At 43.4% G+C, this 26,020-nt stretch overlaps 1 protein-coding gene across 1 annotated transcript in view; it reads right to left on the bottom strand.

The window, feature by feature from the left end:
* Positions 1 to 26,020, bottom strand: part of LOC135216964 (intermembrane lipid transfer protein Vps13-like) — an 840,085-nt gene that overhangs the window by 173,125 nt on the left and 640,940 nt on the right. Inside the window, 1 exon segment of the mRNA XM_064252490.1 lies at positions 11,054 to 11,168. Within this exon segment, the coding sequence (XP_064108560.1) occupies positions 11,054 to 11,168 (115 nt within the window).

Below are 26,020 nucleotides of genomic sequence, written 5' to 3'. Positions count from 1 at the left end.
CCCTTATAGTCGAATTCTTGGAAGCACCAGTTAGAGGCAGGCAAACACTCTGGCTGCACCAATTCCGTGCTCACTACCTTCGACCTCTTGACAGGCGCCTTCAGATCTTTACGGCGACGAATATGCTTTGGAGAAGAAGGAGCACTAACATCACGTGCACGGGCAGGGGAGGTTGCAACACGCTCGCGATGTGCAAGGACGGAGGGGGGTTGGTGGTTGCATGTTCGAGATTTGGCGGCGAAGCAACCCCTGCAGAACACACACAACTAACACTGCCCAAAACCACAGCACTCTCGGGAACACGTCCGCGTTCTTCCTCCCTCGACGGCGAAGGAAGGGCAAAGTTCTTAGCCTTCCAACGCTTAATACGCCGACGAGGGGTAGAGGGGGAAGAGGGAGAGGAAAAAAGCACTAGCTTTTTATGCACACTCTTCTCGGAAGGCGGGGACAAAGCAACGCGTTTCCTACCAGTCCTCCCAACCGATAGGGCAGCCAACTTCACATCCAATACAGAGTCCAGCCTCTGAAGCACTGCCTGGCATATGACCTCAGACTGATGTGTCAGAGAAGGCTCCGAAGACAAGGAAGGGAGATGCAGCGAACTGGGCGGCAGTGATGAAGTCGCAGCTAAGTGAGGCGGATCAGAGGAGGCGACTGGGAGATACGTCATCGATGAGAGTGACATCACAAGCGGTGGTGACGTCACGGCTTTCCCCCTCTGTGCGAGGGGGAAAGAGACACCACTGGTGGAGGAATACACAAAGATGGACCCCGTGACATCATCAACGGGGCTGACGCTGCGATACAAAGCAGCGACAGACACTGGCGGAGCAATACAAGATGGCCGACTACTCCTACCCGCGAAGACGAGGCCGGGAGGAGGGGGGATGGCCTGGCTGGACCAGGAAGGGGGGGTGCGAGCCTCCACAAAATGCGCTAGCAACCCCTCCTATTGTTAAGGCCGAGGGTTTGTTCGCGTATGAACAAACCAGCTTTCAAAATCCTCTCCACACATATTTTTCTTGAATGCCAAAGAAGTGCTCAAGCCCCTGATGTCATGAGCTCTAGCTCTCTCCAGGATATTTGACCCTCTGTCTTCTGTAATGTGTGCATTCCTGATCGTTTCTCTCGGCCAAAAAGATATTGTGTTCCTGGATACTTCCTTTTTGTTCTGTCCTATACTTACAAAAGGCCTTTGGCACCCCGGCCTGAGATGCCGTGTTCTTCTTAAGTACGCTCTTAGCACTCCGACAGGACATAGAAGTATTTCTTCAGCGTCATTGTCTACAAATTCTGCCAGAGAAGGTATGGAAAAGGAGTCCACTCTGCCATCCACTACTGATGGGTTTTGAGTTTTGGCCATGAATTCTGGGACAAACTCGAAAACCATAGATTTCCAACTTCTTGAATGCTTCACCTCATATGACAGACCATGCAGCTCCCCCACCCTTTTGGTTGAGGCTAGGGCCAATAGGAAGACTGCCTTCAGGGTCAAGCTTCTACCTGTAGCCTGTCTCAATGGCTTGTATGGGGGTTTTGTGAGACTACTTGGTACCACGGTCAAATCCCAATCTGGAGCTTTTAGTTCCTTCAGGGAACAGGACTGCTCAAAACTCTTCATTAACATAGCCATCTCCCATGAAGAAGAAATGTCCACGCCTTCCATCCGCAGGACCGAGGCTAGAGCAGCCCTGTATCCCTTTACAGCAGATACAGACATATGCCTTTCTGTCCTGATATATATCCGAAAATCTGCTAACTGTTGAAAAGTGGTTCCAGGTGGAGACAAGTTCCTTCTACAACACCAATCACAGTACATGGACCATTTTCCTTGGTAGACCGCTGCACATGACCATCTGATATTTCCTGCCATCTGTGTTGCTGCGTTCTGAAAAATGCCTCTAGCTTGCAGGAGATACTTGACAGTCTCCACCCGTGAAGTGATAGGGACTGCACCGACTGATGATACCTATCCATATGCGGTTGACATAGTAGGTTGTTCCACGGAGGTAACTCTCAGCACATCTATTAGGAGTTCCAACAGATCCGGACACCATTCTGCCTTTGGCCACAAAGGAGCTATCAGTCATTTTGAGGTTCTGAGACTGCATTACCTTGTTCAGAACCTGATGGATTAGGCAAAATGGAGGAAATGCGTACATGTCCAGATTGTCCCATGGGTGTTGTAGCACATCTTCTGCTACTGCCTCTGCGTCCAGGACTAATGAACAATACACTTCCAACTTTTTCCTGTACCTAGTTGGGAATAGGTCTATGATCAGCCTTTCCCACAATATGAACATTCTGTCCACTACTTCTTGATGCAAGGACCACTCCATTCCTAGGATCTGGTCATTGCGGCTCAATTTGTCGGCCACTATATTTCTTTTTCCTGGAATATAGCTGGCTCTGACGTCTACTAAGTTCTCTACAGCCTACTGATGAAGCTGAACTGTTATCAGGTGTCTGACATCAATACCACTGATTGTCCCTTCAACCTCTCCCGGAATTCCTGTAGTGCCAGAAACACTGCTTTTAACTCCAACACTTTTATATGGAGTTCTCTGTCCTCGCAACTCCACTTCCCTGAAATCATCAGCTTCTCCATGTGGGCGCCCCAACCTTCGAGTGACGCATCCAAGAACAACAAGAGGTCCGGAGAGGGTTGCTGAAGGGCAACTCCCACTGTCAGATTGTTGTCCTGCACCCACCACAGTAGGTTTTTCCTCACCGCTGTTGACGGGAATTCGCTCGTATGGGTGATCTACCATTGGAGACCAAAACTCCTTCATCCTCCATTGCAATGATCAAAGATGTAGTCTCCCGTGTGTGGTACCAGCTTCTCTAAGGAACTTACTGTGTCTATAGTCATACCCAGATACACCAGCCGTTGACTTGGATCCAACTTTGACGTCTTCTAATTTATAACAATGCCTAGGCTGTGACAAAACTACAGAAGGTTATCCCTATCCCGAAGTAATTTTTCTCTGGACTTTGCTATCACCAGCCAGTTGTCTAGGTATCTTATTAGCCTGATCCCCTGAGCATGCTCCCACGTCGACACGAGAGTGAATACTCTGGTAAAAACTTGCGGAGTCGTTGTCAATCCGAAGCACAGGACTCTGAATTGGAAAACTTTCTCTGCAAGACTGAAGCGGAGAAATTTCCTGGAAGACTGATGGACTAGGATCTGAAAATATGCGTCCTTCAAGGCTATTGTCAGTATATAGCATCCTTGCCCCTGACTGCTGCTAGAACTGTCTTTGGGGTCTCCATTCTGAATCTGGTTTTCCTTATAAACAGATTCAATGTTGACAGATCAATTACTGTCCTCCAATCTCCGTTGGCTTTGGGGACAAGGAAAATGTGGCTGTAAAACCCCTTTGACGGAAGCGATACTTGCTCCACAGATCCTTTTTCCATCATCTTTTTCACTTCCTCTTGCAGAATAAAAGCTTTCTGAGATTCCTGAGCATAGGAGAGGTACAGTAATGGTTGTTCTGTCAAGGGTAGGGTCACTTCAGACGGAATCAAATATCCGATTCTGAGAACACTACCACCCACTGCTCCGCTCCAGATTCCTGCAACGCCTTCCAGTGATTTGCCAGTCAATTCCCACTGGTGTGGCTGAGTGATGAGAGGCACCCATCCTATCGTCTTGAACCTCTCCCCCTGCCCCTAATACCCCTTCCTCTATTGCGTCTATTGTGATAGGGCCAATGAGCTAACTTCTTTGGGGAAGAGGGTCTTGTTGAACTATTAGAGATGTTATGTCTCAATGATTTCTTATGAGGTATTTGCTGATGTCTTACCTCATTAGAATTAGCCTGGCTTCCAGATGTTTTCCTAACTGCCTGCTGGACTAATCTGTCATGAGTATCTATCCTTCCTCTATCTATGGTATTTTCCAGTATGCTCTTTGGCAACAGCAATTGCAACTCTAGGAAATCCCCATTCCTCATTGCTAACAGGGAATCCAAGTCAATAGTGCAGCTTAATCTAGCCAAAGCTGCATCTCTCCTAATCAACAGGATATTAGCCCAAACATTGGCACTCAAATTCGTCAAGTACGCAATTGCTTTGGAACCTGATTGTAGCAATCTGATAAACATTGTCTCATCCACCACTTTTCTTGTTGCTTCTGAGGATGCAATTTTTGCCACTGCTGTTGACCAAAGGTCTAACCAAGAAGCAGTCTGAAAGATAGAAGAAGCTGTTGCTTCCAAAGTAGCACCTCCCGACAAGTCATCGATGGGCATTCCATCTTAACTTGATCCAAGGTTAATCTAAGCTTAACCTTACCACATCTGGGTTAATTTGTCTAGATAGCAAAGGAACCATAGGTGTTGCATAATATTTCCTATGTTTCATCAATGGCGAGGGAATAAACTTAAATTATCTATTTGATCTTAACCCTCTTACGCCTAAGCCCTAAAAACCAAAACGTCTCCCGTATGCCGAGGCGGATTTGGAGTGAGCGCAGAAGCGGAAAAAATAATTTTTTTTAAAATCCCAGCGTGCTTAGTTTTGAAGATTAAGAGTTAATTTTTGGCGCCTTTTTTTTTTGTCATTGCCTAAAGTTTAGTATGCAACCATCAGAAATGAAAAAAAAATCATTATCATATATAAATAATGCGATATATGGTAGCGATAAAAAAAAAAAAATTCATACATAATTGTATTCAAATCGAGCCGTGCAAAAAACGGTTAAAGCTAATAAGTTACTTTTTTTTTATATTGTACACTGAATTTCAATAATTTTGATATAGAACACATTGTAAAACGATCAAAGAAACACAGAAATAATATTATCAGAAAATGGTGCATGAATTCGTAACACGCAGACGTAAAAAAAGTTTTTTTTTCAAAAATTCAACATAAATCGAAATATTGTTCTAGAGATTTCCAATTTGTTTCAAAATGAAGACAAATGATTGAATATTATGATACTGTAAGAGTTTTAGCTTAGAATTGCAGTTTTCGACCATTTCGGACAAGTTAAAGTTGAATGAATGTCGAAATTTTTATATATATATTTTTTATATGCAAATATATTGCAAAAATGAGAAAAGCTACAACCTTCAATTATTTTTTGTTTGTATTCTTCATGAATTTGCGCACATTTTCATATATGAAACTCTATAAAACGCCTAATATGAAAAGGAGCAAATATTATGAGAATGCGACGTATACATTTCGGAGATTTGCGGCCGCGAATCGGCGCACGGAGGGAAAGAAAGTTTTTTTTTTAAATTCACCATAAATCTAAATATTTTGCTGGACACTTCTAATTTGTTTCAAAATGAAGATAAATGACTGTATATTACTAGATTGTAAGAGTTTTAGCTTACAATTGCATTTTTCTACTATTTCGGTAGAGTCAAAGTTAAACGAACGTGGTTTGTTTTTTCTATTTATCGTGATTTATATGCAAATATTTCAAAAAAGAGAAAAGCTACAACCTTCAATCATTTTACGTTGTATTCTACATGAAATTGCGCATATTTTCATAAATAAAACTTTATGTAACGGCTCATTTTAAATGGTGCAAACATTTCGACAATTGCTCGAAAAAATTTCTGATTTTTTTCGGAAGAGTTACCGCCCGGACATAAGGAAATTTTTTTTTTTTTCATAAATTCACCAAAAATCAAAATATTGTGCTAGAGACTTCCAATTTATTGCAAAATGAAGGTAAATAATTGAATATTACTAGAATATAAGAGTTTTAGCTTACAATTGCATTTTTCGACCATTTCGGTAGAGTCAAAGTTGACCAAAGGTTGAAATTTTTGCACTTATCGTTATATATATGAAAATATTTCAAAACTGATGAAAGCTACAACCATGGGTTGTTTTTAGTTGCATTGTGCATGAAATTACACACATTTCCATATATAAAACTTTATGTAACGGCAAATTTAAAATGGTGCAAACATTAGGACAATCGCACAAAAAAATTTATCGGAAGAGTTACCGCGCGGACGCAAGGAAAAAGTTTTTTAATAAATTCACCATAAATCAAAATATTGTGCTAGAGACGTCCAATTTGTTGCAAAATAAAGGCAAATGATTGAATATTACTAGAATATAAGAGTTTTAGCTTACAATTGCGTTTTTCGACCATTTCGGTAGAGTCAAAGTTACCGACGAAGGTTGAAATTTTGGCACTTATCGTTATTTATATGAAAATATTTCAAAACTGATAAAAGCTACAATCATGAGTATTTTTTTGTTGTATTCTACATGAAATTGTGCACTTTTTCATAGATAATACTCCATGTAATGGATAATTTAAAACAGTGCAAAAATTATGTCTAAGTGACGAAATAATTTCTGAGATGTGTCACTGATACTTTTTAGTGCGATAAGAAAGAAATTCGCGCTTGCGCGCCTGCGTAACGATTGTAAACAAAACAACGCCTTGATCCGTGAACTACCAGCATCCCCCAAGGCGCAATTCAAAAGTTTTTGGCTAGTAGGCCTATAAGTATTTTTCCGCGAATTTAAAAAAAACTTTTTTGAGTCGACGTATAATACGTCCAATCGGCATACGGGAGACATCTTGACTCGATGTTTAATACGTCCAATCGGCGTAAGAGGGTTAACAAATTACCCCTTCCAGCAATCCGTGCATTGACGTGCTGTAAAACTGACTCCGCATGACTTGAGCAAAGGTAATTCATACGACACCCTCGTATCCTTTTTCAGTCCAAATACCATATCGATTCCCAGAGGAAGCATACTGGCAGGTGCCTCCGTGCTCCTTGAAAGGTTATTGGCTTGACGAATCAAATCAACCACCTCCCATACGAAGCCAGAAACTCCTAGTTTTCCCCTTCCTTCGGTCCCAACGTACATAATGTGTTCAGCCGCAAGAAAAGCTACTTCACTTCTATCCTCTGACAAACGTTCGGGTACGTCATGGCCGTCCGACCCTACGACCACGGCATCTTTGATCTCTGATGGCCGACATCGGCTAAATCTCGGATAGTTAGTAGGAGGACGTGGCTGCCTAACTTCTTCTCTCCTCACAGATCTAGAGCGAGAACTCCGTCTATACCTCCAAGATGAAGGTTCTCCTGAAACCGAGCTGATTTCCTCTCTATCTCTATTAATATTATTCAAGGTCATTTGACTATCATCTCCGACGGCCATTGGGGAAGTTGGCCTTGATCTCTCATCGAGGCAAACAACGCCTTCCATCAGCGTATCAGGAGAGGTTACCAACTCTTTTAGTATTCGACCTTTTAATGGGAACTCTCATCCTTTCTCCTTATCTTAAAAGGTCTTACAGGAGAAACTGGTATACGTTCTCCAATCTTCGTTGGATGCTGCCCAATCACCGTTGATTTTACCAACGGCAGTGGAGTCTCTGCTAAACGCTTTGTCCTCACTGCTGGGATCTCCGCAGTGGCCGCTGTCCCAGCGACCGTCGATGCTTTCACTCGGTCGGACGCCTGTAAATTACTCCGTCCATTAGCGTTAAGCTTACCAGCACTGTCTTCTTTACTTTGTTGCTGACAGGGATGTGACAGTCCTGGCTTGAAGATGAAGAAGAATTTACTCTTCTTCTCTTGCCTCGAGGATCAGTCACGAAGTCCTGTATCCTCCAACTCTTGACTGGTACACACAGTGACGTCATTGAATTTTGCAATGACGCCAAACTAGAGGAAGAAGACGAAGAAGAAGATGATTCATGTTTTTTCTTTTTGTCTTTATCTGTCTTGTCCTCTAGAGCTTGTAATTTCTTCATGACTGTGTGTACCAAAGAGTCAGAAAGCGTATTCGTCTTTGGAGGCAACGAAGTAGTGAGAGAAGCAGTAGGCTGTGACGTCATCGTGTCAGCCGTGCCCGTGTGTGACGTTGGTTGTGAACTCACCACTCTTGTAGGGAGAGATTGAGCGGCTGTTGCTGGAAGCCCTGCGTGTGCTGCAAAACTGCTTCCAATGTTCTGCATCGCAGAAACATTGATGTTGTTGTTGTTATCATGGCATTAGATCCCATAAAATGCAAGGGCCAGGGGGATGAGGAACATTCACCGTTGTCGGGCCGGGGTGGACAAGTGATGCCATATAATGAGAAAGCAACCCCTCCAAGGTTGGTACGCCTGGTAGGTCTAACGCTGACCACATTCCTTCCATTCTCTGCACATCAGGGCCGACACCTGGAACAAAGATGGCGATGCTCCCCCTCTCTGTTTTCTCTGCACCTACTACATGTTGGATGTGGATCTGTAGACACCGATGTCAAAAATCTTGAACAAGGAAACCCACTCACTCCAGGGCATTTTCTTTGTCTCTTGCGAGAACCCGAAGAAATTTCCGTTGGTGAAGCAAAATTCTCCATCTCACAATGTACACACACACCTAGCAGATCACACCCACGCTGAGATCACCCAGAGAGAAAAAAGGAAAATATGAATAAAATCGGGCAAACTAAACCGGCTTTAAAACAGATAGAAAGTAATCACGTCCTATCTTAAAGGCGATAGGAAAATAACTGATGGGTCACGAGACGCCAAGGGCATTCTGGGAACTACAATACCACATAACCTGGTATAGATGCCAATAGTCCCTGGATATCACAAGTTTGTTATTAATTCTACCGGTTTCCAGCTTGGCGCTAGTATTATCCTAATGTTAAGACCAAAGGTTTGTTTTGTATATGAACAAACTTAAATAAGTTTTAGTTAATAGATTGCAAAGATTTGGTTTGTTTTCAACATTTTATCATCAGCAATATTATTTTGTTAAAAGTAAAGGGTAAACACAGATGGCAGCAATGGTGATAGGCCCCTTTCACACTATGCTCCGGTCTTAAGACTTGTAGAAAAGTGGATGTTGGTACATAAATGTGGTCGCTTTTAGTCGGTACAGACTTTTGCGCAGATAAAGCATAACAACTTGTTTAAAATTAGGTATCAATAGCCCGTTCACTGTCAGATGCAGTTCCTCTATGGTTGAAATACATATCCGTACGTGATTGGAAATCCTGTATTTACCATTTCAGTAATACTCAAGCATTGTCTGCGATGCGTGTCTTCAGGAATTTTTTTAACTATGGCAGAAGTATGGGTTGATAAGGTGTTTTGGACTGATTGGATTGCTGTATATAATTCACACCCATGCTTACAGAATGTGAAATCCAAGTCTTCTTCCAACAGTAACTGAAAAAATATTGCTTACGATATTTTAGTAAATAAGATAAAGGATAGATGTCCAGATAGTACACAAGAAACTGCCATCATGAAAATAAACATTAGAGGTGCGTTCTGGGATGATATTCCCAAGCTTCTGGGGAGATATCGCCACACTGAGCTTTAGGTCATCATAAGATCTCCCTGTCGCTAAATACCACATTGTGGCGATTAGTCTATCAGCAAGAGATATAGCAGGTTGTTTCATACAGGCAGTGGCATAATTTCATTTTTTTCCTGGGGGTGGTGGGGGAGGTTTAGAACTTATGGTATAAGTGGGGTGCAGAGCGAAGCAGGTTGTTTCAGCTGGGATTAAGGGGCACTATAAGGTGGCCCCCTCCAGAGATTTTTGGAAACTTGTTCACATTTTGAACCCATATAAGATTCACCTTGGAGTGAATTTTACTAGTATTATTATTTTATTGTTCGTATTTTTATTATTATTATATTATTACTTCAAAGGCCAGGGGGGCCAACCAAATCTTTGGGGGCCATCAGTTCTTGGGGGGAGCAGGTGTTTGATTACTAGATATAAGGTGTTACTAATGCCAGCAGTTCCCTAAATTTATCTTCACCCATCCTAAAATATCCTAAAATAATTATACCAGTCACCTGAATGTCATTTAAGTTCATTCATGAGGGATGTATAAGAAATCTCATTTCTTTTAAGAAACCAGTCTTTTACCCAAAATCTCCTTCTATTCTTAGCAAGGTTTTTCATTTTGATACAAACAATAGCACAAATTGCCATGGTCTACACTTTGCTATTGGAGAGTACCTCTGTCATCATTCTAGCACATCCAAGAAGCAAATGAGCAATTTACACAGACTGGGTTGTAACATCAATGTCTGTGTCATTTATTTCGACGTTCCTCCCCTTTCGGCACCTCTGGGGACACGTCTGGACATGAATGACCCATCTTACACCAGGTGGCAATCCACATAGAACTGTAAATGTAGTTTCTTTCATATTTGTCATTAAAGCCATTATGTTCACACCTTCAATAAGTTTAATTATGAAAGTTAACTCTTTTCATATTTTATTATAATTTAGCAACAATCAAGTGAAAAAACAAAAGATGGCAGCAATGGTGCAATACTCTGGTGGCAATTTCTGCAACTGTCAGAGCACAGGGAGTGGAGAGATGCAAAAACAACAAAACTATGGTAAGATGTCAATTCATTCCTTGGACATTTTTACAACAGATTTTCCACAGAGTTTAAACTCATGGCACAGAATGAACAAAGGCTACAACATAAATTCAAGGTAGAAGTCACAGCAAAAATTGCTAAAAACTATTTCTTTAGTATGTATGCCATAATCCTCATCATCATAACATTATGGCATCAGCCTTTCCTTTGTTATAATGCAAAAAATAAGTTGTATGTATCCACTTCTCTGTTCTGTGCTTTTACTGCTTGAACTCTGTTTAAATTTTCATACATCCTTTGTCTCCATGATTTCCTGTAATATAAAATTAAATATTTCCCTACTTGAACTGTTGTCCAAAAGAGCTAATGAATTAATCATATTTTATTCAAATTCCACGGTTAAGGATGGATATCTGGAGCTGATGATTTAATCATGTTATTCAAATTCCATGGTATATCATTCTGTCACCCTCTTTGGGCCACATGATGGTGCTCCTGGATCACAAGCCAAATATGACAAATTTTTAATCTATTTGTATTTTTCATAGCTAACAAACCTGAGGTCTTGACAATAGGATAAACCTTCTACATTTTGAGACATAAAAAATAAAATTAACAACTAAAGAAATACATACTAGGAAAAAAGGTAACTAGAGCGACTGAGATATAAGGGAATAAATTATGTAAAATGCAATCATATACCTTCTCAAGAGAATGGATTGTAGGTTTGCCTGCCCCACATGCCCAAGCCATTTTCAAATCAGATGCAGCTGGGACACTCCAAGTGTAATGTTGCACTGTTTGTGGTGCCAATTCCCTGATGAAAAAAAGTTATTGTCCATGAAAATGTTTCCACCACAATTTTTTAAAAATACAAGATACCTTAACTTAACGGACATGTTATCAGACTTGTACCGATCTGCTCCATTATCATGATAATTTTCTCCTACACTACTATTTTAAATGATACATTTTTGGATAAATCTCTAAAAGTGAGAGTTGATGACAAAATAAAGTATAAGTTAAGTTTATCTAAGAAATATGTAGAACTGTTATGCGCTATAAGATAACTTTGAAATATGCTAATGCAGGCTATGCTGTAGGATCTTCGTTACATATCAGACTGTTACCATATGAATAGTCTTACCTCTTAAAAGACTTCCAAACCAATATAACCAATATACCAAGTTTTGTAACATGAAATTTTTTCAATGCAAACTCAACAATTGTAAAGTGTCTTAATTTATGAGTGAAATATCCACAGAAATGACACTTATGATATAACATTTTTTAATAAATTTGTATTTCTTATAGCTAACAAACTTGAGGTCTTAACAATAGGATACAGCAGACCCCTGTATTCGTGTTCTCCGGATTCGAGGGCTCACACATTCGCGGATTTCTCTCGGGAACATTTCCCCGCATTATTTCTGGAAAATTTGCGGTATTTATCTATGAGAAATATCCACAAATTCCTGTTTTTTATCAATTTCATCAAAAAATGCACTTTTTGTGATAAAACTATACAAATGTTTAGAGGAGTTTTGTTGAGTTTTAACTAACAAAATGGGAGGTTTTAAGCATTTTTATAGGGGTTCCAACTATTCGCGGGTTCTAACTATTCATGGGGGGATCTGGTACGCACCCCCACGAATACGGGGGGACCACTGTATTTCCAAGCACTAGCTGGTAACCGGTAAAAATCAATCAAAGATTATAAGCAAAGAACCTGGGAGGTCTGGCAACTCCTGCGCGTATGAGGTGATAGCTTGGTCAGAGACTAGGCACTGCCTCGTGACGTACTTAGTCTTTCCCCAAGCCAGGAACTATAACAGAGAGGGGGGCGGCTAGAGGTGGGCAGTAAACGTTAAGACTCAGGTTTGCTAGCAAAGAAAAATACAAATTGATTGATTAAAAAATTTGTCATTTGTTCATATGCAGAACAAACCTTTGGCCTTAACAATAGGATAGACTTATACTTGGTGGGAGGTACAAGTATCCTAAACCAGCTGGGAGTTAAGCCACCTAACCACCCCTCTTAGAAGAGTTTAAGAGAAGGTGGTCTCATGCCCGTGAATAGATAGATAAACTAATATCTAACATCTCAGCCGTCTGGGTTGAAGTACATACAATGATATATAAGCAGATTCATTGCAACCAGGGAACCAAAGAAAATTCTGACTGTTCAAGTAACAAACCAAATACTCACAGGGTTTGTTACCACTCCTCACTCAACCTTGTGGCAGAGAGAGGAGTATTTTGCTACTGAATAGAGGGTTTGTAGTTTCAAAGATCAAAAACACACCAACTTTCAGTATGGATACCTTACTCACCTGTATCAGACCAGTCCAGTATATGACGTGTCTATTCCTTAACCTGCCCACAGGAAGAAGGAAAAAAGAGAAAGAAAGAGACCAGGCAACTCACTCCTGCCCACAGGAAGAAGGAAAAAAGAGAAAGAAAGAGACCAGGCAACTCACTCATTCTCTCTTGCACACAATCATCATAGGTAAGATACAATACAAAAGACCTTATTAGGGGTAATGGATGAATTACACAACTTGTTGGACAGCCACCACAGGATCCAAGTAAACTGTCGAAAGATCCATGAGCAACATCTTTCAGATAAAAGGAAATGAACGTGGATTGGTGTAAACAGGAACCAGCACTCAAAATTCTACGAAGAGCAAAATTTTTCTTAAATGCCAGAGGAGAACTTATACCTCTGACGTCATGTGCTCTAGCCTGCACAGACTCAGCGACAGAACTATCAGGCAAGGAATAAGCCTGCTTAATCGCTTCATGTATCCAGAATGAAATGGTTTTCTTGGAAACCTCTTTTCTAGAACAACCAGTGCTGACAAAAAGTCTACGACATCTAGGTCTTAGATGACGAGTCCTTTTAAGGTAGCATGAGAGCTCTGACAGGACAAAGTAAAGCTCCTGTGGGTCATTGTCCACAAAGTCATTCAATGATGGAATCTGTCGTCATTTACCGAGGGATTTTGGGTCTTGGCCATGAATTCTGGGACGAACTCGGTCACCAACCCCCAACCCCTGGTATGTTTCACATCATAACTTAGGCCAAGGCCAACAGGAAAACTGTCTTTAGCGTCATATCTCTGTCAGATGAATGACGCAAGGGCTCGAATGGAGCTTGAGTGAGGCTTCTCATGACAAGCGAAACATCCCATGCAGGAGACTTGAGTTCCCTTGAAGAACAGGTTTGTTCAAAACCCCTGAACAACAAGGAAATCTCCCAAGATGGAAAGATGTCTATGCCTTTCAGGCATAACATCAAACCTAGGGCAGCTCTGTAGCCCCTGACATTAGAAAGAGAGAATCCTTTCTCATTCCTGAGGAAGATAAAAGAAATCTGCTATACGCTGAACAGAGGCTTTGAGTGGAGAGAAACCCCGTTGACAACAACAATCACAGTAGACTGCCCATTTCCCCTGGTAAACTGCTGAAAAGGTCTTTCTGAGGTAACTGGACATATGTCTCGCTGCCTCCTGAGGAAATCCTCTCGCTCGGAGGAGATGCTTGATAGTTCATCCATGAAGAGACAGGGATTCTACTGACCAGTGAAGTCTTTTGACATGAGGTTGACAAAGAAGTTGTCGCCAAGGAGGAATCTCTCTTGGAACCTCTGTCAGAAGAGACAGAAGGTCCAGGAACCACTCTGCTTAAGGCCTCAGAGGAGCCACCAAGGTCATCCTGAGAATTCGAGAACTCATTACCCTGTTCAGAACTTGACAGATCAGGCAAAATGGAGGAAAGGCGTAAACCTTGAGGTTGTCCCAAGGGTGTTGGAGGGTGTCCTCTGCTAGAGCAAGAGGATCCGGGACCACTGAACAGTAAACCTCCAGTTTTCTGTTGAACTGAGTTGAGAAGAGGTCTAGCATAGGCCTCCCCCAAACCTTAAAAAGCCTGTCCACCACGACCTGATGCAGAGACCACTCCGTGCCCAGGATTTGGTTCCCACGACTCAGTCTGTTGGCTACCACATTCTTCTTGCCTGGAATATACCTGGCAGAGAGCTCTACCCAGTTGTCGATTGCCTACTGGTGTAATTCTACTGTCAAGGAATGCAGGAGATGAGACACAAGGCCCCCTTGTTTGTTCACATAAGCCAAAACCGTGGTGTCGTCGGACATCAGAACAACCAAATGGCCTTCTACTTTCTCCCGAAACGCCTTCAATCTCATGAAAGCTGCCTTCAGCTCCAAACGATGTGTAGAAGCTTGTCTTTCACACTCCAAACACCTGATGTAAGGAGGTCTCCCAGATGAGCTCCCCAACCCAAGATATTGGCATCTGAAAACGGAAGGAACTCTGGAGAGAGAGAGAGAGAGAGAGAACGTAGAGGGATTCCCACAGAGATATTCTTGTTGTCCAACCACCAATGAAGGTCTTGCTGCACTTCCTCGGACAGAGGGATTCTCTGTAAGAGAGAATCTCCCACTGGGGACCAAAAGTCTTTCAGTCTCCATTGCAGAGACTGAAGATGAAGACACCCATGAGGGACTAGCTTCTCCAGCAAAGACAAAATCCCCAAGAGGGCCTGCCACTGGTGTGCTGTCTGTTTGGGTTGTGACAAGAACTTCTGTGCTACTAACCACAACTTGTTTAACCTCTGGTCCAACAGAAAAAGAGCTTTCTGGCTGGGAACCAGGTTCGATTTCTCTAGGTTGATCATTATGCCTAGCTCCTAACAAAACTGAAGACGACAATCTATGTCCTGAAGCAGTTTCTCCCTGGAGCTTACAAATACCAGCCAGTCGTCGAGGTACCTTAACAGGCAAATCCCTTGAGCATGAGCCCATTTCAATATGAGGGCAAAGAACCTTGTGAACACCTGAGGGGATGTGGTCAACCCGAAGCACAGGACCTTGAACTGAAAGATCTGCTCTCCCAGAGTGAAGCAAAGAATTCTGGATGCAGGGTAAATAGGGATCTGGAAGTAAGCATCCTTTAAGTCTATCAACAGCAGGAAGTCGTCGTTCCTTATCACTGCCAACACTGTTCAGGGCGTCTCCATCTTGAACCTTGTCTTTTTGACAAAATGATCCAAAGTGGAAAAATTGATCACTGGTCTCCAATCGCTTGTTGCTTCGAGCACCAGGAAAATCCAACTGTAAAACCCCGAAGAAGGATGCTTTACTTCTTCTAGTGCACCTTAGTTCAGCATTTTCAACACTTCCTCCCAAAGAGCCATGAACTTCTGAGAGTCGTGGGCGTAAGTATGATTGAGAAGGGGTCTGTCCGAGAGGTGGGGAGAGAGGTTGAATGGCAGTAGATATCCCACCCGCAGAATGTCTACTACCCATTTCTCTGCTCCATACCCTTGCCACTTGGCACACTACCCCTCCAGGCATCCCCCTACCAGTGGCAATGGAGAGGGAGAGGTGCCCACTCTATCGACGACCCCCTTTGCCTCTTCCCCTAGAGCCCCTACCAGGCCTGTAGGGGCGTGATTGAAAGGGGCATTGTTGTTTCTTTACCTTGGCCTGTGAGGGAGATTGGGAGACCCTCACAAAGGCAGAATGCTTCAGAGATTTAACAGGTGAAGATCTTCTCACCTGTTGCTGAGGAGAAGGGAGTCTTGAACGCACCTCTGACTGATACTGCCCCGATGTACCAACCTGTCATTCGTGTCTTCTCGTCGCCGGTCAATAGCATCTTCCAATTCAGTCTCCTTGGAAATAGGAACTGCAACTCAAGCAGATCCCCATTTCTGAGAGACGACAAAGACTCAAGTCCACTGAATTTGCCACCTCTCTTCTGGCCAGGAGGTGATTAGCCAACAGGTTGGAGCTACGGTGTGTCAGGTAAGAAATCGCTTTAGCTCTTGACTGCAACAGTCTAATGAGAGAGCAAGAACTTGCTAAACCTTCCTCAGTCCTATCTGAAGCAATCTTGGCTATCGCAGTGGACCACAAGTCCAGCCAGGAGACCGTCTGGAAGATGGAAGCCACAGTAGTCTCCTTAGCTAAGAACTCTTGTGAAGAAAAGGAAAGACCTTTGGTCCTAACCTGTTTCAGAGTTAGGTTTAAGACTGATCACATCTGGGTCAAGGTGACGGGGCATCAATTGAACTGTACTCGTGGAATAATGTTTTCTAGCCACACAAGAGGAGGGGGAAGAAGCTTAGATGACCTACTAGAACACAGAGAGCCATCTCGGTCCGACACCAAAGCGTTCACACGTTGTAGGATGGACTGAGCATGACCTGACAAGGGGAGCTCAAAAGAAGTTCGAGAGTCCTGTTTAGCACCCAGCAAGGCCTCTATACCTGTTGGGGTGATAAAAGATTGAGCTTGCACCCTACCCTCAAGATTGTTGAGCTCACAAATGAGATCAACAACCTCTGCAAATGAAGACATAAACTCTTGGTTATCTCCCTCCTGCTTCAGCAAAGCTGTAGATGTAGCCATTTTGCAATGGGAGCTAAGCTTTGAACTGGTGTACCCTGTTCTTGAAGATGAACCGAAGAAACTTCTTTGAGTCCTGGTGAATTGGGATATTGCAGCACTCATCTTTCATATCGATGGAAATCATCCAGTCACCTTAACGAATTGATGATGTTTGGTCGACCGAGAGAGAATATTCTGAGTCAATTTCTTCTGGAGGTCAGAAGAAACCTGAAGTACTGTATCCTCTGGGAAAATAATGTCTGCTGTCCAGCAGAGAGTAAAGTAGAGCGGACTTCTGAGTATGTGACACCCCTTTAGTAGTAAACAAACACCAAAGTTCACTCATTTTTAGAATGCCTAGCATAAAGAGAGGCCAACTCTAGGGAACCATCCCTAATACCATTCTAGGCAGGATACTACTAGAAGGTCCGTTAAGGAGCCCTCTTCAATCACCGAGTATTCCTTAATCTTGCAGGCCAAAGCCCCTACTGACCAATCAAGGAAGCTAATGACTTTAATTAGATGGTCCAATTCCAATTCTGAAAACATTATCTTGGTGGAATTGAATGCTGATCTCCTGGAGGAGTCTATGAGGCCGAAGAAGTCTCACTGGATGGAGCAGACACGCCCAAAGAGAGAGCCTTCCCTGTCTCGTAACATAGATGTCTCCAAGTAGATAGCTTGGAAGGAGGGAAATTAAAATTAACATTCACTTGCTCTCTCTTCTCCGAGAGCCAAAGGTTAATTTCCTTCAAGGCCTTATGAGCCAAGACTGAGAGAACCAGTTTAGGTAAATTGGAAGAATCCATTTAGTTGTCTCTCATAAATAGAAGCTGGAGAAGCAGGAGTCACTGGAGAAGGAATCAAGAAAATTTGCTAGAAAATAGCAAAGAAGTGAAGAATTGGCTGTAGGTGGAGTCTCCTTATCCACTCTTTTTTTTTCCTCTTCCTCTGCCGATGATATAGGAGACTAGTCTGCTTGCTGTTGAACAAGCGTCGAAATATGCTTCATAAAGCCCAGAATACTGTCCAGCTTACTCTGAATGGCTGCTATCGATGGATCCATGGCAGCCATCACCTGAGATACCATTGGGAAACCAGTTTCTAGAGCACTAGAAGCTGGTTGATGAAAACAACAGTGATCCAGGGGCAACAATGGAAGCTGTGTCGCCAATGGGTACTGTGGTGCCAGTGGGCACTCATGTGCCATTGGCACTCCTGTGCCAGTGGATGCTCTTGCGATGGTGGGCACTCTTGCGCCAATGGGAGATCTGGTGCCAATGGGTGCTCTTGAATCAAGTACATACAGAAGGTATATAACAGAGTCCCCTACTGCTCTAGAAGGATGCACAGGCGCCGGCAGATGCTCAGGTGCCGGACACTTCCTAGAGTTAGAGACACTAACAGATAAAACAGCTGGTGAGGGATGTACAGGAGGATAAAGATCTGGCCCTAACAGATGCTCAGAAATTTTCCTGTGTGTGGCATCATCAGACTGGCGCTCGGAGGATGATTTCCTCAACGAGGAAGAACAACTCTTAAAGGAATGTATCTTCTCAAACATATGATGTCCCTCTACTATGACATCATCTTAAGAAAAGCATTTGGGACTGTCCCAAAAGCTACAAGAAGAACATTGGTCCTTTTGCAAATACTGGCCTGCTTAGAAGGGAAAGGAAAGACAACATATTTCAAGTCTTCCTTTTCAATGGACGAGGCTCGTCTACAAAGTGCCATTGGCGCCTGGGAGATGACTCCTTGAAGCTTGGCACACTTGAGAGAAGACACTTCCCTCAAGGCACTTTTCCAATGGTGCTCTGTCGCGACCTGGGATGCATCAACAGGACCAACAGTCTTTGAGCAGAGCCTGCTGACCTCCATTGGGCTACCAGTATACCTCTTCCCAGGTTCAGGGGAATTTGACAGGTACCTTTGCTTAGGAGAATCAGCAGGATGAACAGCCACCTCCTCCACAACACAAGACTAACCCACTTCACCACTTACCTTTTCCATTATCTTAACAGACGCTCCTAATTTCTCCATAGCCTGTAACATACAGTAATACTTTGGGTTACGAACCGATTAGTATACGAATTTTTTAACTTACGAAGTGACGCCCTCATTCTGGAATACGAATTTCACTTGGAATACGAATGCGCGAATTTCTATCATTTGAGGCCGCCTGCTTTGTTTACATCGGACATCGGATGAGCGTGGGATCTACGAACGCATTTTTTCGGCCAAAACTTAACGAGGGTCACGTGACTTCCTCCCACGCATCCCTTGACCGTTTAAACCATAACTCTTTCACTATCTCGCTGGCGAACGCATTTTTTCGGCCAAAAACTTAACGAGGGTCACCCGTGACTTCCTCCCACGCATCCCTTGACCCGTTTTAAACCATAACTCTTTCACTATCTCGCTGGTGTTAAGATGAACGCATCTGTCCGTGATACGCTCTCAAATTTGTTAGTGATTTGCGCACGTGTTGTTTTCCGTGATAGTGCTTATATTACTATTACCCAAATACTAAAGACAATGGCTCCCAAGATGACGAAGGCAAGCAGCAAGAAGGAAAGCATAAGAAAGAAGGAGATGATTACAGTCGAAATGAAGAAGGAAATTATCCAAATGCATGATAAAGGCGAGCGCGTGAAAGACATTGCAGCATTCTTCAAGCGGTCGCAATCAACGATCTGCACTATTTTGAAGAAAAAAGAAGAAATTAAAGCCAGTAAAGCATCAAAAGGTGTCACAGTATTGACGAAACAACGGCCTTATATTCTCGATGATGTAGAAAATTTGCTCATGGTTTGGATAAACGAGAAGCAGCTGGCAGGAGATTCCATAAGTGAGAGCATCATTTGCGAAAAGGCTCGTAAGATCTACGAAGATTTGAGTAAAAATGAGCAGGCACATCAGCAGACAGTGAAAAAGACAGTTTTAAGGCGAGCCGTGGCTGGTTCGAGAATTTTAAGAGAAGGACTGGCATCCACAGTGTTGTTCGCCATGGTGAGGCTGCAAGCTCAGATACGAAGGCGGCAGAGGCTTACGTAAAAAAGAGTTTAAAAGGCTCGTGGATTCCGAGAAATACCTCCCCCAACAAGTCTTCAATTGCGACGAGACAGGGTTATTCTGGAAGAAGATGCCAGGAGGACGTTCATTAACGGCAGAAGAGAAGGCACTTCCCGGTCACAAGCCCATGAAAGACCGTCTAACCCTACTGTTTTGTGCTAATGCAAGCGGGGATTGCAAAACAGTTAAGCCTCTCCTCGTGTATCACTCGGAAAATCCACGCGCCTTTAAGAAAAACAACGTGCAGAAGAAGCTGTTGCATGTTATGCGATCTAATACAAAGGCTTGGGTGACAAGGATCTTGTTCGTCGAGTGGATGAACGAGGTTTTGGTCCCGAGGGTGAAGAAGTATCTCCGGGAGAAGGACCTCCCACTCAAAGCCTTACTTGTGATGGACAATGCTCCTGCCCATCCTCCATCCGTTGAAGAGGACTTACTGGACGAATTCAAGTTCATTAAAGTCAAGTTCTTGCCCGCCAACACCACTTCCAATACTCCAGCCCATGGACCAGCAAGTTATCGCCAATTTCAAGAAATTGTATACGAAGGCTATGTTCCAGCGCTGCTTGAGATGATGGAAGGCACCAACCTTACCCTCAGAGAGTTTTGGAAGGATCACTACTCTGTTTACAAACTGCTCAATCGATTGACAAAGCCTGGCAGGGAATCACCAGGAGAACCCTCAATTCTGCATGGAAGAAACTGTGGCCCGGACTGCGTTGCTGAACGAGATTTTGAGGGGTTCGAAACCGTCGAGAAGGGGGCAGTTGAAGACGAGATTGTATCCTTGGGCATGTCCTTAGGGCTGGAGGTTGACACGGACGACATCGAGGACCTCCTGACTGAGCATGGGGCAGCAGCTGCGGGACCGACGAGCTGTTGGAGCTACACAATGGAGCAACAGAGACAGGTAACGGAGGAGATCTCATCTGAGGAGTGGGAGGGGGAAGACGCTGCAACAGTCGCTTCCTTCGAGCGAGATCAAGGATTTTTTGAAACACTGGGAAATTGTTAAAAGTTTTATCGAGAAAAATCACCCGAATAAGGCTGAGTCAGAGGGCGTGCAACAAATTTGTTTTATCGATAATGGGGTGGGTCATTTTCTATAAAATTTTAAAGAACAGGCAAAAGCAAGCCTCCATAGAAAAATATTTTTTCAAAATTGTGAAAGACGACACAGTGTCGCGTAAGCGTAAAATTAGTGATTGTAGTGAACGGTTGCTCTCTAGAGAAAGAACCAGAAAGTCTTCCAGAAGTGTTCACGGAGGGAGATTTCCCCCCCAAGCCCTAACCCTCTCCTCCTCACCCTTCCCCTCCTCCCGTCTCCGTCAAGCCAGCAGCCACACTCGCCAAAGGTAAAGTTCAGGTTTTACTGTGCATGCATATTAAATCTAGTGTTTATATTTAATTTCATTCTTCAATTTTATAATTTTATGTAATTCCTACACGATTTTCAACCTTAGTGAACAAAAATAAATGGAAAAAATATGAATTGAAATGGTCATTCATGGTCTGGGTGGAACGCATTATTTGCTTTTTATAACATTCTTATGGGAAAATCCATTTAGGTTACGAATTTTTTAGGTTACGAAGCAGGTTCTGGAACGGATTAAATTCGTAACCCAAGGTATTACTGTAATGGAAAACTTTTTATATACCTGCTCTTCAAGGCTGGCAACAGCATCGGGTTCAGATGCAAGAGAGCCAGGGAGAAGGTTGAACAGTAGGAGAATTAGAGACAAGAGACATTTCCAGCAGCAACATCCTGACTAGCTAAAAGCATCTTACTGCTAGCCCTAAAAGCTGCCTTCCTCTTTTTATCCCTCTCTAATTTAATTAAGTGACTCATCAAAGTCTTCCAAGTCCTATCATCCCACTGTTCACATTCCCTGCAAGTCAACTGAGGAGAGAAAGTTTAATCCCTACAAACGGTAAAAATTGAATGTGGACCGTAACATGCTTTAATAAGTCTCGTATTGCAGGCAGCAATACCTAATACTTCGAGAACTAGTATTGGACATGCCAAAATACTACAGAACCCAAGTCTAAGTCAAAAGTCTAAATTGTAAGACAGATTGGTAATTGAAGTCCTGACTATGATAAACCAAATCCTCCAAAAACGTCAACCGGGAAGTCTAGAACTCCAAAAAATTCCACTGCTGTTAATCACTGTACAGTAACAGCTGGCAGAAACAACTGATTTTCAGTGCTGAGTTGGTTCCTCGCCTAGCCAAAATAATATAGCACTACCATGAATTTAAAAAATTCTAGCTGCCGATGGATAGAAACTATAGCAATGTAACTACTTGATAAGTTGCATACATAAAAATGTGTATTCTCATGTCTTATAGACAGATGGAACAAGGTGCAATTTTTCACACATGGGTCTGTAAGAAAAATATGTAACATTTTAAATACCTAATTTTTTCATACTAAACATATAAATCACATAAAGCCTGAATCAGTATCCAGAGGGGAGGTTGAGCAGTTAAGTGTCTCAGCCTTCACAAAACTCTGTTAATCAAGTGGAACACTTGAGGACAGAATAGGTCAGGAACCAAGGACTTAAAGTAGCTCACACCCATAGTATCAAGTGGACACAGTTTGCAGTTTGACTTCTCTGCCTCATCCATAGTCAGGGTCACTGTTTTCATTATTATCTTCAAGGTGCTTCTGTGTCATCCTTTTACAATTTGTATGTTCACCTATCACAAAAAGGTGCAGAAAACCAAAAACTATTCAGGCAAAATGTAGATGCTTGTAACTTCAACAAACTATACCTCTAAAGAATGAGCAAGTGAGTAATGAACAAAATCAGTGAATAAAAAGAGGCACAGGGAGATGCAGGCATTACAACTTCAACTGCTGGTAAAATCTGTTTCACTTCAACTTAAAGAGTTCCAAGATGTACAAACCTATTCCTTTGTGAACAATATCTCAAAAGAAAAAGGCAGCAAAGATTAACTGACAACCTCACATACCTGCAACCATGAAGTCATAATCTCAATGTTTTTCTTGAAGGCAAAATTGAGGGGGCCATGATCTCATGCACTCACTCTTACCTGGCCAGTCCATTCTTCTGAAGTGACTGAGTATGCTTGAAGGATAAACTGCCTTAGCTATTTGGACATGGTGCTTTTGGAGATGTGTTTCCTCCACTAATGCATCAACAAGTCTAGGATCCTTGCTTCTTAAGTCCCTAATATTCTTGAGGTACTTACATATGTTCTATCAGTGCTTATTTAACATCTCTAAAACCTATTATAATAAAAAATGGCAGAATACACAGAATAATGATCCTGAATGTAACAAATTAAAACTGACCAAGTCCAGTGTTGGAATAGTATAGGATTCATCATGTCAAAAGGAACCACATAAGTAGAATTGGTCACTTGTCTGGCCCATCAATTTTGGTGAATAGCCTACAAAATCCCTCCCTTCATGTACAGAATGTAAAGTACAACTAACAACTGAATATATAATTTCTGGGCTCAGCTCGTGTCGCTGCGCGAAATATCCTTTAATCTATTATTTCTAGGGTAAATGTACTAACACATACCAGAGAATAAATAAATAAAGAAAAAGGTCAGTATAACTGACTCGCTCACCCTCCCAGAGAGTGTCGGTATGAACACTATGGCGAGTGAGACCACTACCACGAGCCAAATGCCAATAGAATTCTCCCACTACAAAATCCCTCCAAGAGGAGAGCCGACCCACAGAGTGGGCAGCACCTACTACTACTACTCCATCCCATGCTGCCGACTGCTGCGCCTCTGGTGGTCATCCTTTTCAGTTAGCGCACACGATACACACGTGCCATTTTCTTCTCTGTGTTTTTGTGCCCTTTCCTTTGGATTTTATTACCATGGAGCGTGCAGCCATCGCAGCAGCTAAGTTAAGTACTCAGTGTTTATTGCTAAATTAATTGGTTTTTTTTCCGGCCCTGAGCACGTATTTGCCGTTTTTTAGGTATAAATACGGTCTCTAGGTCGGAAGCATGGCAGCATGGTTCTGCCTCGTGGTGGGTCCGTTCTGGGTCGCCCATACCCAGAAACTTCCCCTGGCTTTTGTACGCTCTATTTTTATTATCCGCTTTGTTTAGGGTAAGGTCTACACGGTTTTGTCATGCATGCATGTCTTTTACCTTATGTAGGCTCTTCATCCAGACCCTAGCCACGGCTCTTAGTATCGGCCTCGGCTAGCTTTGAGTGGTAGACTTGCCTTCGGGTTAGTCGTACACTCCTGGATTTTTTCTCCTACTATTTTGTTTTCTTTCTTTCATTTTATTATTCATTTGTATATTTATGTAATATTGTTAGGTAGTTAGGCGTCTGGCGCTTAGCCCCTAGGTCATGGCCATTGGGCCTTTATGTTACCGCTTTTCAGCTCGGTTGCTTCCCGATAGCATCTCTCTGATCAGTTGGTTATGTTCTAGGCTTAGTTGTTGTTCTTATCGCCCCGTGGTCAACTAATGTGATCAGAGGCAGCCAGACGCCTGTCCAGTCACCTTTCCCCCCTCCCGCTCTTCCATAGGGTCGGGGGGGTGGCTAGCCTGCCCATGCTCGCTCCGCATACCCGAGCCTGCCTCCCTCTCTCCCCCAGGCGGAGGTGGAGAGGGACGGGACAGACCCAGACTGGACTCGACCTCTCCGGCTTCTCGGTCCGGTCGGATGGTAAGGTGGGGGGGACTGGCCTTTCCCCCCCTCCATTACTACTCCGTCGCTCCGTTACTAGCCCGAGTCTGTATGCCCCTTGCTCTTTCCCACCTTACTAGGGCTCCTTTACCACCGGAGACCTGCATCCAGCGGAAAAAGGTGCTAGTCTACCCCACTGGGGTGGACCGGAACATACAGTCGGTCCCTTCTAACCTCTCCGTTTCATCTGAGTTACACTCCGCCATGCACTGGACTTAGTCCGGTACGTTCGAGCTTTTAGGTTTAAGATCTATTATGTTAACTATTGTAAGTTTATCTTAAGTACCTTAAACCATCTCCCCCTCCTTCATGTTTCACCGGATACCTCCGGGGTTTATAGCCTATTCAGGCGATTAAGGGAGGGGCTTATGGCCCAAAATTTTTTCCGAGCTCCGGCATGCAACGGAGTTCTTTCTGTCCTTTAGCCTGTAAGTGATATTCTTTAAGATACTCATGTGTCTTTCCACTTACAGACCACCAACTGTGAGCATCCGGGATGCGCCGCCACACTTCAGGACCCATGTGGACACGAAGTTTGCCGGTCCCATGCTCCATGCGCGACTCCGCACGGGGACATCCAGGTCTGGTACCATGAGACGTGTACCATATGTTACGATCTGGTGAGCCAGCTTTTAGACGGGGTAAGTATTCCATCTCCGGTAGCTGGTCCTCATCTGTTTTAGTGCTTAAGTTTTACATCAATCACTCTAACTTAAGGTAAATTCAAGGGGCCTTATAGCCCCTATAATTTTAAGTTATGCTTTAAGTTAGCTTTAGTTTTAAGTTATTCTTAAATCTAATCAATACCCTCTCTTCCAGGCGCCGGCCGTGAGGGATACCGCACTGGCAACCCTGCGGGCCTGGGTCGGCGGTTTTTGTTTTTCGGGAAGAACGCCGCAAGGGTATGCCCTACATCCTGGAGAAAAGGTTGGCGGTACTAATCTTCCCCGGAGGCAAGGCGACAGGATACGTCGACCACCCAGTAGAGGCGGCCCCGACTATCGCCTTCATCCAGCAACAGCTGGCTGCCTCATTGACTGACCAAGGCCAGGACATCTCCTCGGAAGTCGCGACGTTGGATATTAATGTAGAAACCTATGGTAGGTGTAGACGACCTGTTGTGGCGAGGTAGGTAAGGTGGACACCCAAGGGATACCCTTGGGTGCAACTGTTTCTTCTACTCCTGCAACCTCTCCATCCTTCCAAGGCTTTACGGGTGACGAATTATATACTCCTCCTGACGCTTCAGTTAGACCCAAGGTCAAGGGTCAAGCAGTGAAATCCTTGACAAAGACGTCGTCGTCGTCTAAGAAGACGGCTTCGGCGTCATCCTCCTCTCGTAAGTCTCCGGCTAGGAATCCCGGAGCAGAGAGATCTAAAGCTTCTGGGTCCGGCTCTAAGTCCTCGAGGAGTAAATCCTCCAGAGAGAGATCTCACACTCCGGCAGAGTCGTCAGTTCCGCTACCCTTGGTTCCAATTCA

This window comes from Macrobrachium nipponense, chromosome 7 (assembly GCF_015104395.2).
Source record: "Macrobrachium nipponense isolate FS-2020 chromosome 7, ASM1510439v2, whole genome shotgun sequence".
In the NCBI taxonomy this organism is placed as follows: Eukaryota; Metazoa; Arthropoda; class Malacostraca; order Decapoda; family Palaemonidae; genus Macrobrachium; species Macrobrachium nipponense.
This window is presented reverse-complemented; position numbering and strand designations above follow the sequence as displayed.